The 11773-nt window shown below is 35.0% G+C and overlaps 1 protein-coding gene across 2 annotated transcripts; it reads right to left on the reverse strand.

Moving 5' to 3' along the window:
* Nucleotides 1-6365: 6365 nt before the first annotated feature.
* LOC108321467 (benzaldehyde dehydrogenase, mitochondrial) lies at nucleotides 6366-9850 on the reverse strand. Of its 2 annotated transcripts, none has more exons than XM_017553227.2 (11): nucleotides 9695-9850; nucleotides 9155-9289; nucleotides 8854-8996; nucleotides 8581-8734; nucleotides 8264-8493; nucleotides 8059-8148; nucleotides 7575-7748; nucleotides 7352-7489; nucleotides 6995-7132; nucleotides 6859-6920; nucleotides 6366-6771 (listed from the first exon to the last, which is right to left on the reverse strand). In XM_017553227.2, the coding sequence occupies exons 1-11, from the start codon at nucleotides 9768-9770 to the stop codon at nucleotides 6498-6500; spliced, it is 1614 nt and encodes a 537-aa protein (XP_017408716.2). In that variant the 5' UTR covers nucleotides 9771-9850; the 3' UTR covers nucleotides 6366-6497. The 2 variants fall into 2 exon arrangements, with proteins under 2 accessions (XP_017408716.2, XP_052729659.1); XM_052873699.1 differs by having other exon boundaries at nucleotides 9701-9847.
* Between the last annotated feature and the right edge of the window lie 1923 nt (nucleotides 9851-11773).

Genomic DNA, 11773 nt, shown 5'->3' on the forward strand with positions numbered 1-11773 from the left:
TATCGACACACGATACGCGAGCCTCTCCTTTCACAAGACCAAGCAAGGGAACAATGAACAAAAAGCTCTCTAAGAACGTTCCTCTGACACACAGTGTTCTAAGCTTTCTCAGTTCAAAAAATGTTACCTTCTGATTTCTCCAAATCAAATTATATAGCCAAGTACATTGAATGCCAAAGGTCAGCTCCCAACTGCCATGAATAATCGATTATTGTAAGTGATAATCGATTATTCAAGTTCATTACAGAGTTTTCAAAAAAGTGATAATCGATTATATGAAGTGATAATCGATTATTCAAGTATGACTTGTGATAATCGATTATTGCTTAACCATAATCGATTGTACTAGTAAAAATTACAATTTTTAAATATTTTCCTACTACATCCAAAATCTATAAGTTGCAGCATCATCAAAACACATCTTCAGGTTTTACCAATACTCCTTATTGGTAACAAAGTTCACCTTGAATGTTTTATTCTTGGCCAGCGGAGCCTTGATCACCAAACGTTTCCTTCTATCAAATACTTCTATAAGATTCTCGTGCATGAACATGGTATAGCCTTTCTCCAGGAGCTGCCCAAGGCTTAACAAGTTACTCTTCATCGTGGGAATGAATAACACATTGTCCATGTAAGCTACTCCTCCATTCTTGCATGCGATCAACACTCTACCAATTCCTTCTACCGTCACAGTGTTGTCATCCGCAAACCTCACGTTGCTCTTCTTTCTCGGACCAAGATCAACAAGCCACTCTCTTCTTCCGGTCATGTGGTTGGAACACCCTGTATTCAAGTACCAACTTGTTTCATCCTTTACATGACTCGATTCTTTCAACAACAATGACCGCTCGGTTTCTTCATTATCTCCCGTTCGGTTTTTATCAATGACCGTTCGGTCTGGAGATGATACATGTCTGTCAATTCTCGTTCGGCTTGAGGATGATGCATGTCTATCAACTCCCATTCGTTCTTTAAACAACAACCGATCATCTTCATATGTTCGGTCTCTAAACAGCAATCGATCGTCTTCACCGAGACTCGATCGATTAGAAGAAAACAACCCTTCGGTTGTGCTCATCAGAAGGACATGATGAGATTCAGAATCACATGTTTCTTGTACAAGATTTGTAGCTTCACCATTCTTGTTTCTTTTCGCATCTTCATTGTGCCAACATTCTGAAGAATAGTGACCGTATTTACTGCACGTGAAACATTGAATGTTTCTTTTATCATAGCCTTTTCTACCTTTGCCTTTACCCGTGGAATGTCTACCCCCTCGACTGCTTTCATTCTTCTACTCACAACCATTATCTTCACCGTTTTGATCTGAGGGTTTTATATTTATTCCTCCACTACGTCCACCACGCGATCTCCCTCTACCTCTGCCACGATTCTTGAAGTTTTGTTTACTCCTTGCCTGTAACGCCTGACTCGTTCCTTGTGTCACAGTGTTTTCTATGTTATTCCTTTCTATCAGTCTTTGCTCGTGTGCTTCGAGTGAATTCTAAGCTCCTCTATTTTCATCACTTCCAGATCCTTGCATTCCTCTATCGCAACTACAATGTGATCATATTGCGGTGTTAGGGTTCGAAGTATTTTTTTCAACTATCTTCTTATCCTTCACAATTTTGTCGCATGTTCTCATGGCATTGACCAAAACCTGGATTCTTCCAATATACTCCATCATCGACTCTTACTCGCCCATGCAGAGAAGCTCGTACTGCCGTTGAAGAGATTGCAAACAGATCTTTTTCACCTTGCCGTAGTTTCCATACCCTTCTTGCAGGATAACCCAGACTTCTTTGGTTGTGGTGGCTTTCGATACTTTTTGAAAAATCATAGTGGAAATGCGCTGGTGCAACAGCATTCTTGCCTTGCAATCAAGACATCTATTTTCTTTAGACAGCTTCTTCACCTCTTATGTGTCCTCTTTCAGGGGTTTTTGGAGTCCCTTCTTTACCACCTCATCGACTTCTTGAAACCCAAGAATAGCCTCCATCTTCACGCACCAGTCATCATAATCTTTGCCATCAAGGATCGGGAGATTACTATGGATTAATCCAACCATCACGCCACTCCTTGAACGTCACCTAATTTCCACCAGTTTTCGCAACCTTCAGCTCTGAATATCACTGTTGTGGCAAGGTGGTGATTATGCAGAGAGAGTGTAGAATAGAATGCAGAAAAAAAGGAATAGAAGAAAGTGAGTGGTTTTCTCATTAAACAATAAAAAGAATACATGCAACATATATAACAGTGAATGAGTATGTCAAACTGTAACAACAAAAACAGTTATGACAGTTGTAGTTTTGTTTTAAACTCTTCATCAATCTCTTTACTTCAAACTTATATTTATAGATTTTAGAATAAATTTTTAATTAATAACGATTTAATTAGATAATCACACTTTATCTTTGGTCAATATTAAAATTAAGGTTTAAACCCTCGGATGGTTCTCGTATTTATACGAAAATCTCAAGTGGGTCCTCATATTTTCAACTGTCTCAATTGGGTCTATATATTTGCAAAATATCTTAATTGGGTCCAAATATTTGTAAAATTGAGTCAATTTTGTCCTAACCGTTAAAGTTGTCACAAACGGCGTTAAAATGTGCTGAAGTGGATATGCTGAGGTTAATATTTTATTAAAAAAATATGCTGCCAGTAATGATCTGGAATTTAATAAATTATAAAAAAATAAAAAAATTATGTAAGCAAAAAAAGGGGAGGAAAATGGCCTACACTCAGAAAACAGAGAACCAATTTGGAAAACCCTTCCAACCCCAAATCGTTACTGCCTCTTCATCTTCGTTGTCATCTCCTTTGTAAAACCCTAGCCCCGGAAACTGAATGGGAGACAAGTTGGTTCCACCTTTTGAAACACACTTGAATCGCAGGAGATCTTTCACCGGAAGCCACGACAGAATTTCCATGATCATATCTTGGTACAGCTCCACAATTATCCCATCCCCTTTGACTTGCACAGAATCACTCCCAGCATAGACACTTGCAACTGCCAGATTACCTTGCAAAATGCAAACCATTACACATATTCCCAAAGTCAGAATCCCCCAAAAGCCAGCACCTTTCTACACGCCCAGAAACAGAAACCACTCAATTTCACTTAAAACTATGAATTTTATTCAGAATATCATAAAACTTACCTTCTTGCGCATGAAGTAGTTGATTCCGAAGGCCAAATCGCCGATTGGCCACTTCCTGAAGGTCTCGGAATACGTGAACCTCAAAGTCTCCGACAGCGTTCCGATCGACTCCAGTAGTGTCGTCGAAGCCTGCGCTGGCCGCCTCGAAAGCCTTCTCTGGCGCACCGATCTGCTCGATTTCGACACGTCGCCGCCGTCTCCGTGATCCTTGTTGTCCTCCTCCGCCTTTTGCGACAGCCGCCGGCTCAGCACATAAAATAGCATCAACGCTGCCCCGACCGCCGTCGCCATGAGCTGACGGAGCTTCAATAGTGTTTTTCGCGGCACTGCCTCACGACACAAGAGCTTCCTCAGATCCACCCCTTCAGCTCCACCACCTTCTTCCTTCAACACCAGTTCTTCTTTCTCCAGTTTCCTCATGACACGGACAACGGTGCTGCAGTTTTTGCGGAAATAGTAGAAAGTTTTTTTAGGGTGACAACAAAGAACATGAAACTCAGACTCTCAAATCCCCCCTCCCCCTTTTTTTTCTGATCGCATCATTTTTCTATTCTTTTTTATTTATTAAATTTCATGTCATCACTATGAATATTTTTCTTTTAATAAAATATCCACCTCAATATATCCACCTCTGCACATTTTAACGCCGTTTGTAACAACTTAACGGTTATGGCAAAATTGCCTTAATTTTACAAATATTTGGATCCAATTGAGATATTTTGTAAATATATAGACCCAATTAAGACAGTTGAAAATATGATGATCCACTTAAGATTCCCATACAAATACGAGAACCATCCGAGAGTTTAAAACTTTAAATTATCATGTTGACCGATTGATTAGTCTAATCTTACTAGTGATATGCTCATAGTTCAGTACAAAGGGTGCCGTGACTGACTGGGCGGTATATGATACGCACCCTATCTCCTCCTTCGCTTGGTGCTGACTACTCCACTGTCATCGTGTATGTATTATTGGAACCATTGTGAAATTCTAATGAGTTTGTGTTCATATATTAACTTTTCAAATTGAAGAATTTGACCCAAATTTTTTAATCCATAATACATTTTCTGAAAATGAATTTTAAATTAAACAATTGATAATGTACTTTTCATAAATCATGTTTTAAATTATGCAATTCAGAATATGTTTCTGAATCTATGTTCTACATTACACAATCTAAAATTAATTCTGTTAATATTTTTTAAACTTCTCTAAAGCTTAAGATAATTAAACGTATATTTAGTCTTTAATAATTATTGTTTATTAAAATGAAAGATAAAGGTAATATGTAATTAACCTTGAAAAAATTACTAAAGATTTTAAATTTAGAAAAACAAAAAGTAAATGTTCCTTTAACGATTAAATTTTGTTTTAAACAATTACTAAAGATCAAACATGTGTTTCACTGTCTTAATCATTAATGAAACTTAAACAAAATCAACAAAATTATTCTTTTTAACTGAGTATTTATTTTTTTTCTTATAACTAAAAAGTAAAATATATCAATATTTATTGTATTTAATCGACTATGAGGAATGGATTATAAAATTTAGAAGATAATTCATTAATTAAAAATACCTTGTTTGTGGAATCTAAAATATATGATGTATGGTATATCTGAAGTTGGTCATAGATAGAGACCTCCAACCTAAATTGTAGGAAAGATCAGGTTCTAGTCGTTGATGTGGGTGATGCTGATGTAGTGAATGACCCTATAAGGACTTATTCATCACCAAGCATTTTCAAGAATACTTCGTACCCAAAATAGTAGTAAAACCAACAATGAGTAGAAAGGAGAAAAAACAAGAAAAACACAGCTATGGAAGATTTATACACTTATAAATCATAAAAGACAAAATAGACAATTTGAAAAGTATGAAAGTATAGGAAGTTATGGGGTGAAAACAAATTGCTATAGAAAAATATACGAAAGAGCCAATATAAAAAATATTTAGCCCAATGTTGCAGTCGTTGCAGGTGAAGCCCCAATAACTTAAAAATAAAAAATAGGTGAAGAAATATAAAAACATGTAATAAGTATGATAACAAATCTCGAATGAGACCTATGTGAAACTACAAAATTCAAGAACAATATTTTTATATACTTTTTAGAAGGCAAAAGCAAAGTAAATAATTACTGAAATTAATATCAAAATAAAATAAAATCATTGAAGATAAATAATCATTAAAAAAGTTGTTCTTTTCTTTTTATATGTTTTTAAGAAGATATAATTTTAAAAGTTTTGAATAAATTTTTTATTTTATTTTCACTTATTTCTACTCTTTTTTACATCCATCTCCTCCTTTATTCTCTATTTTTTTCTTCAAGAAAGACCTTAATTTTCATTGTATTTCTCACTCGTCATTTCTATTTCATTTATTTTATTTACTCCTCCAATTAACATGTCAATTATATATATATATATATATATATATATATATATATATATATATATATATATATATATACACACACGTTTGTAAGTATTTAATATTTTTATTTTATTGAGTGGCGTATTGTGTGACGTATATAATAGATTGTTTTTATTTAAATTATAGATATAGATTATATATCAAATATAAAAAGATAATAATATATGAAAAGAAAGTATTCCTATAATTCGTGCTTAAAATATTATTAGATCCACCTTCTTCTCCCTATCATTGACTAATTAATTTTTTTTAATCTTCGACGAGTTTTGTATTTCACATGATCGGTTCAAGGCTGAAGTTTCTCCTTTTCTCTTGTGAATCTTTGACCTTGAACAATCTTTGACTTTGAACAATCAATTAATTTTAAACAATATAATTCCAACATGTATAATTAAAAATTAAATTTAGCTTGAAACTAATATATCATTGGTTTGAGTGTAGCAGTAGAATGAAGCCAATTGGTTTGGAAAAGAGTACCTTCGATTATTTTCTTAAAACTATTTTCTTTTTTAACTTTAAACCTACTTTGAGATTAATTTCACTTACCATATTATTTTTCTTCTGACAAGTTTTTATATCTCATTGAAATCAGAAACTGATCTAACTCAGGATAATGTAAACTATCTCTAGTGTTGTTTTTGCATCCATAACAGAACATGATAAAAGAAACAACCTAGATGAGTTTGCCAAATCAAGAGTAACAAAGTGTGTCAGGCTGACGCATACAAATGCTGCGGCTAGAAATAGACGAAAGAGATAAAAGGATGAAGCTGAAGAAAAATATAAAAAATTTAATGAGTCATGGGTTACACCAAAAAAGCAGGATTTTATCATGTTATTGAAACCGTGAGTTATTGATCATCCAGAAAATGCTAGAAATGCTCAAAAGGCTGAAACTCAAAGCCATGCTGGGTTGTTCAAGGGGTTAACAACAGCCTTCACTTGCAAGTAGTTCTTGAGACTATACTCTCCTTTTTCTCTGCCCTGACCACTCATCTTGTAACCCCCAAAGGGGATTGCAGCATCGAATGTGTCAAAGCAATTTACCCAAACTGTTCCTACTCTCAGTGCCCGAGTCAAAATGTTGGCAGTGTCTATGTTCTTTGTGAACACTCCTGCTGCAAGCCCATAACGTGTGTTATTTGCTCTTTGAACTACCTCACCAAGGTCCCTGGGATCATCAACTCATAGATTAGTGCACAGATATGTAGCATAATACCATTCTCTTCAAACAAATTCACAGTGGTTGCTTTCTTACTTGAATTTTAATATGGATTGGACTGGACCAAAGATTTCATCCTTTGCAATCCGCATGTCGTCCTGGTGATGGTTGTCACAAATTGAAAACATTAGGAGTTGTATTCTTATTTTTCACTCTAGTTTATAAGATATACCTTAACATTTGAGAACACAGTTGGTTGAATATAGAAGCCCTTGTTGCCAAGTCTGTCTCCTCCGGTTTCAAGGGTAGCCCCACTTTCAACACCATATCTGATATACCTCAGGATTTTCTCAAACTGATCTGAATCAATCTGATTGTTTGGATTGTACATGAAACCATCAGTGTATTTATACATTTTATAAGAATTATGCATTAATCTATTTCCAGTCATCACCGATTAGTATCTGAGTCGGTGAAATGCAAACACAATGTCAAATTGTCAGACATTTTATACCCTCAAATGAATTTGGAAAACAAAGCTCCATGATCAAACATGAGGATGCAATGTAAGGGATTCTTAGCATTTTACCTGAGGACCCTGCTCTATACCCCCCTTGAATGGATCACCAACAACACGTTTCAAAGCACGAGCCTTTGCTTTCTCAACAAACTCATCGTACACTCTTTCGTGTACAAATGTTCGTGACCCAGCACAGCAACATTGTCCCTGAATGTCACAAACAACACCAATCAAATTTTCCAAGTCCCAAGACCACTGGTTGATTTACTCAAGTGCAATATATTTTATATACCTGATTAAAGAATAAAGCAAAGTGAGCTAACTCAACAGCCTGATCTACATCAGCGTCTTCACACACAATAAACGGGGATTTCCCACCAAGCTCCAAAGTTACAGGCTTAAGATTGCTTTTAGCCGCCAATTCAAGGACAACTTTCCCAGTATCAGTGGAACCCGTAAAAGCAAGCTGTGACAGAATACCAAATATTTATGCTGTTAAGTCATTATCGTGTTTATATGTCTAACAATCCAAATAAATACCATATTAGAACTTGAAACTTTTACACAAGACAAGGAAACTGAAATTGATTGCCATGGAAATTTATCTGTATACCAAAACATTATTTGAGGAAAATTATGAAAGAAATAATTCATGCTTCATTGAAAACTAAGAACATCAATCAATTTGGTATCTTTTCAAAAGACTAAAACTGCAGCAATTGTGGGACAGAGGATGCACATTATACCACTACCGCAGAGGCCAAACATTTTAGTACCTTATCAACCTCCATGTGACTTGCAAGAGCAGCACCAGCAGTCGGGCCAAATCCCGATATCACATTTAAAACACCAGGAGGAAGTCCAGCCTGCCAGACAGATCACAAACTAAAAATGATGAGGATTGCAGATATTCTGAGTACATTAAACTCCATAAAAATTATGCTTAAAAAATAAATATTGGTCAATATTACTAGCACAAACCTCAAGAAATAGTTTTGCTACATATAAAGCAGATAATGGTGTCTGCTCAGCTGTTTTGAGAACAATGGTGTTGCCACAGGCCAATGCTGGTCCAACCTTCCAAGCAAACATGAGAAGAGGGAAGTTCCAAGGAATGATCTGACCCGCAACACCAATGGGTTCGTGCAAAGTTTGCACATGATAAGGTCCATCAGCTGGAACTGTTAGACCATGAATCTTATCTGCCCAACCTGAGGATCATGAAACACAAGTGTCACCAAATTTTCACAAAAAACAAAGAGGGGTAGGCTAAGTTCCACGTTTTGTGTGCCACCTACCAGCATAGTATCGAATCAGACGAACAAGCATTGGAATCTCAATCTTAGCAGATTGTTCATAAGGCTTTCCATTATCCCAAGTCTCAAGTGCTGCAATCTCATCATTATGCTTCTCAATCAGATCAGCGGCACGTAACAAGATCCTTTGCCTTTCCTATAAAATCAAATAACAAAGAAGCAAAAAAGGATTCCCCCGGAATCATGAGACCAATGATCACGACTTTGTGAACGACAGGAAAAGAAACATTATAGAGGGGGGTTATGATCAAATACATAAGCTGTAATCCTAGGCCATGGACCATGATCAAATGCCTTGCGTGCAGCTGCAACAGCTCGATCAACATCTTCAGAGTGACCCTCAGCAACATGAGCAATCACTTCCCCCGTTCTTGGATCTAAAGTTGGAAAAGTTTTACCTGATGCCACCAGAATCCGAATCGTCAGATACCCCAAACAGCCCCCCTTAAAAATCAATTATCTTTTTTTCTTTCTTTTGTCCTTCCACTTTTTGATTAGCCAAAAAACTCAATTTTATGTCCCAAAAGGAAACAAGATTAGCAAAATAAACACTCACCGGAAGCAGCATCTACGAATTTTCCATCAATTAAGAGTTGGTTATATTCCACTTGAACTGATGGTTTAATGGGTTCTTCAATGGCAGCAGCAGTACTGTATTTAGAGAGTCTTGAGCCAAGGTAACTATTCCCACCTGAAAGTTTTACCTTTTAATCTTTAAACTTTTGATCCGTACACATAATTAATAAAGACCTTAAACGGCAAACCATAAATCCAAATCAAAGCACCCAGTTAAACACCCATTCGAAGTGACACAAAAAAAACAGTAATTGTAACTGGAACCGATGATCGACAAGTACAATTAAGAAAACATGAGACAACTAAACACACAGCAGTTGACACTAAGCGAATACCAATGATTAAATGAACCTAACCGTACACTCTAACATATTTTCTTTGTCAAAAAATAAGAAATCAGTTCAAGAAAGAACAGAAAAATGAAATAAACAAAACAGATAACAAAAATCATTTGGTTACTGTTTTTAGACAGAGAAAAATTATGAGAGCATCTTGAGATTGGGTGCGATGGAGAACACACCTCTACCTCGTGAAAAGAAGGAAGTAGAAGAAAAGGAGCGAGAGATGAGCCTTGAAATTCTAAGTGTGGAAGCCATGATATGAAGATGGTGATAGTGTTATTTTTTCTCTCTTCACTTATCTATAAATGGAGATTTGCTCCAACTTTATATATAAAATAAAACGCATGACCAACCCAAACTTGGTGCAAGTCACCCCACGCGATAACGCTGACTTATTTTTAATTATTTATTAGCCCCTAGGCTTTGCCATATTATATTACATCATATAATAATAATAATAATAATCTATGTATATCTTCTGCAAATGAAGTTTAGGTGTCTTTGTCCTCGTTCGAAACGGCATATCTTATCATTCTATGTTATCTCAATTATGAAATGTGTTAATAATTGAAGTTAGAGTACAGTAAAATATATTTTTGTTTTGTTTTTGGATTATTTTTATGATGAAATCAAACTCCCCCCTCCAAAAAAGGAAGATAAGTACATCTTTTGCTTAAAAAAAAATATATGTATGACAATGACGCACGCGCTTTCAATGTACGATAATGTTTCTTAATTTTTTTTCATTATTTGTATAAAAAATAAATAGTGAAATTCTTTCTAATTTTAAAAATATAGACCTGCCTTATATGCATTTATTAATTATTAATTCCTTTTATAGCTTTAATAAATTAGGAAAGACAAAATCAAGTATTGTTCAGATGAGTATATACATTTATTAACTTAGTAAGATAGAAGTAATAATCACTGGTGAAAAAAAGTGTTCGCATATAACGTTATTACATCGAACAAGAGAAAATACACGTATGTTCACTTTTTTAATATTTAAAATAAATATAAATGATTTTTAAATTTTATTATAAATATTTTTGTTTATTTTGTAGGTAATTTTTTTGTTAAAGATACTTATTTTAGTTTAAAAAATTATTAATATAAAAAATTTAGATGAAAAATATAATTAATTTTAACAAAACCGCTAAGGAATGAGTAGAAATGGTCTTTTAAGCTTTTACAATGGAGTTTAGTTATTTAAGTTAGAGAATGGAAAGAAATTAAGACTAATAGTATGTAAGGTAAGCCTTAACTACGCGGGAATAGTGCAATTAAGGTTTGAAATAGCCTAGAAGAGTTGTAAATGTATGTGGAGGTGTACAAGATAGAATATGTGATGATTGTGGTGTAGATTATGCAAAATTGATGTTTTACAAAATTCTACAATCTCGTTAAGTGAGCCTAGGCTCGTTTAGTGAGCAAAGCTCTCTGTTTTTGCATTTGTAGAGCGAGCCATGAGGCTTGGCAAATAGTTTGTGGAGGGATCTGGTTGTAGTAGTGGATAAGTAAGAGTTCTCATTAGAGTTCTCAGTGGGTGGCGAGAACTCTATGTTTCATTATTCGTAGAGTGAGTGGTGGCTTGTTGAGCGAGGGAGAGGGTTTTTGTTGGTCGAGGCATGCACTAAGTGACTAGTTTAGAGTTTGATTGGAATCTTTCTTTCTTTTGATTTCTTGTAACAATGAACTATATTATGGACTGAAGTTTGTTTAAAAGTAATTATTGAATTGAATGATGCTTTATACATGATGTTAAGTATGTCATTGAGGTGTGGTTTGACAAGAATTTGTAAGGTGAAATTCCTGGTGGTGGTTTCAAACAAAGAGATGTATTAATGTAGGAACTCAACCTTGGAAGTTATCTTGACACTTTAATAATCATTTCATCTCAAATAGGGAAGGAGATTATGTGGTAAGGAGTAGTAGGAGGTCTTAGTTTATGGTCTAGTGTTCTTTGTCCGTAGGTGGTAGACGAACTAGCCTTGTGTGGTAGCTTGGGGTGGACCAGCTGTTCCACCATTACAAGTGCAAAAACTTGTCATAGTCCAATATCAATACATATATTTAGATTGGTTGATTCTTGAAATAATTTATGGTGAGATTTAGTTTGATTTAGATATGAGACATATTATATGATGTTATAATTGCATGAGCGAATTCCTTTTAAAATGTTAACTTACCCTTTTGTTGTATTGTGGTTTGTTGTATGTTTTTGTATGATCACATGATGGACGTGAATAGAGAGAGAT

This window comes from Vigna angularis, chromosome 1 (genome assembly GCF_016808095.1).
Source record: "Vigna angularis cultivar LongXiaoDou No.4 chromosome 1, ASM1680809v1, whole genome shotgun sequence".
Taxonomy (NCBI): domain Eukaryota; kingdom Viridiplantae; phylum Streptophyta; class Magnoliopsida; order Fabales; family Fabaceae; genus Vigna; species Vigna angularis.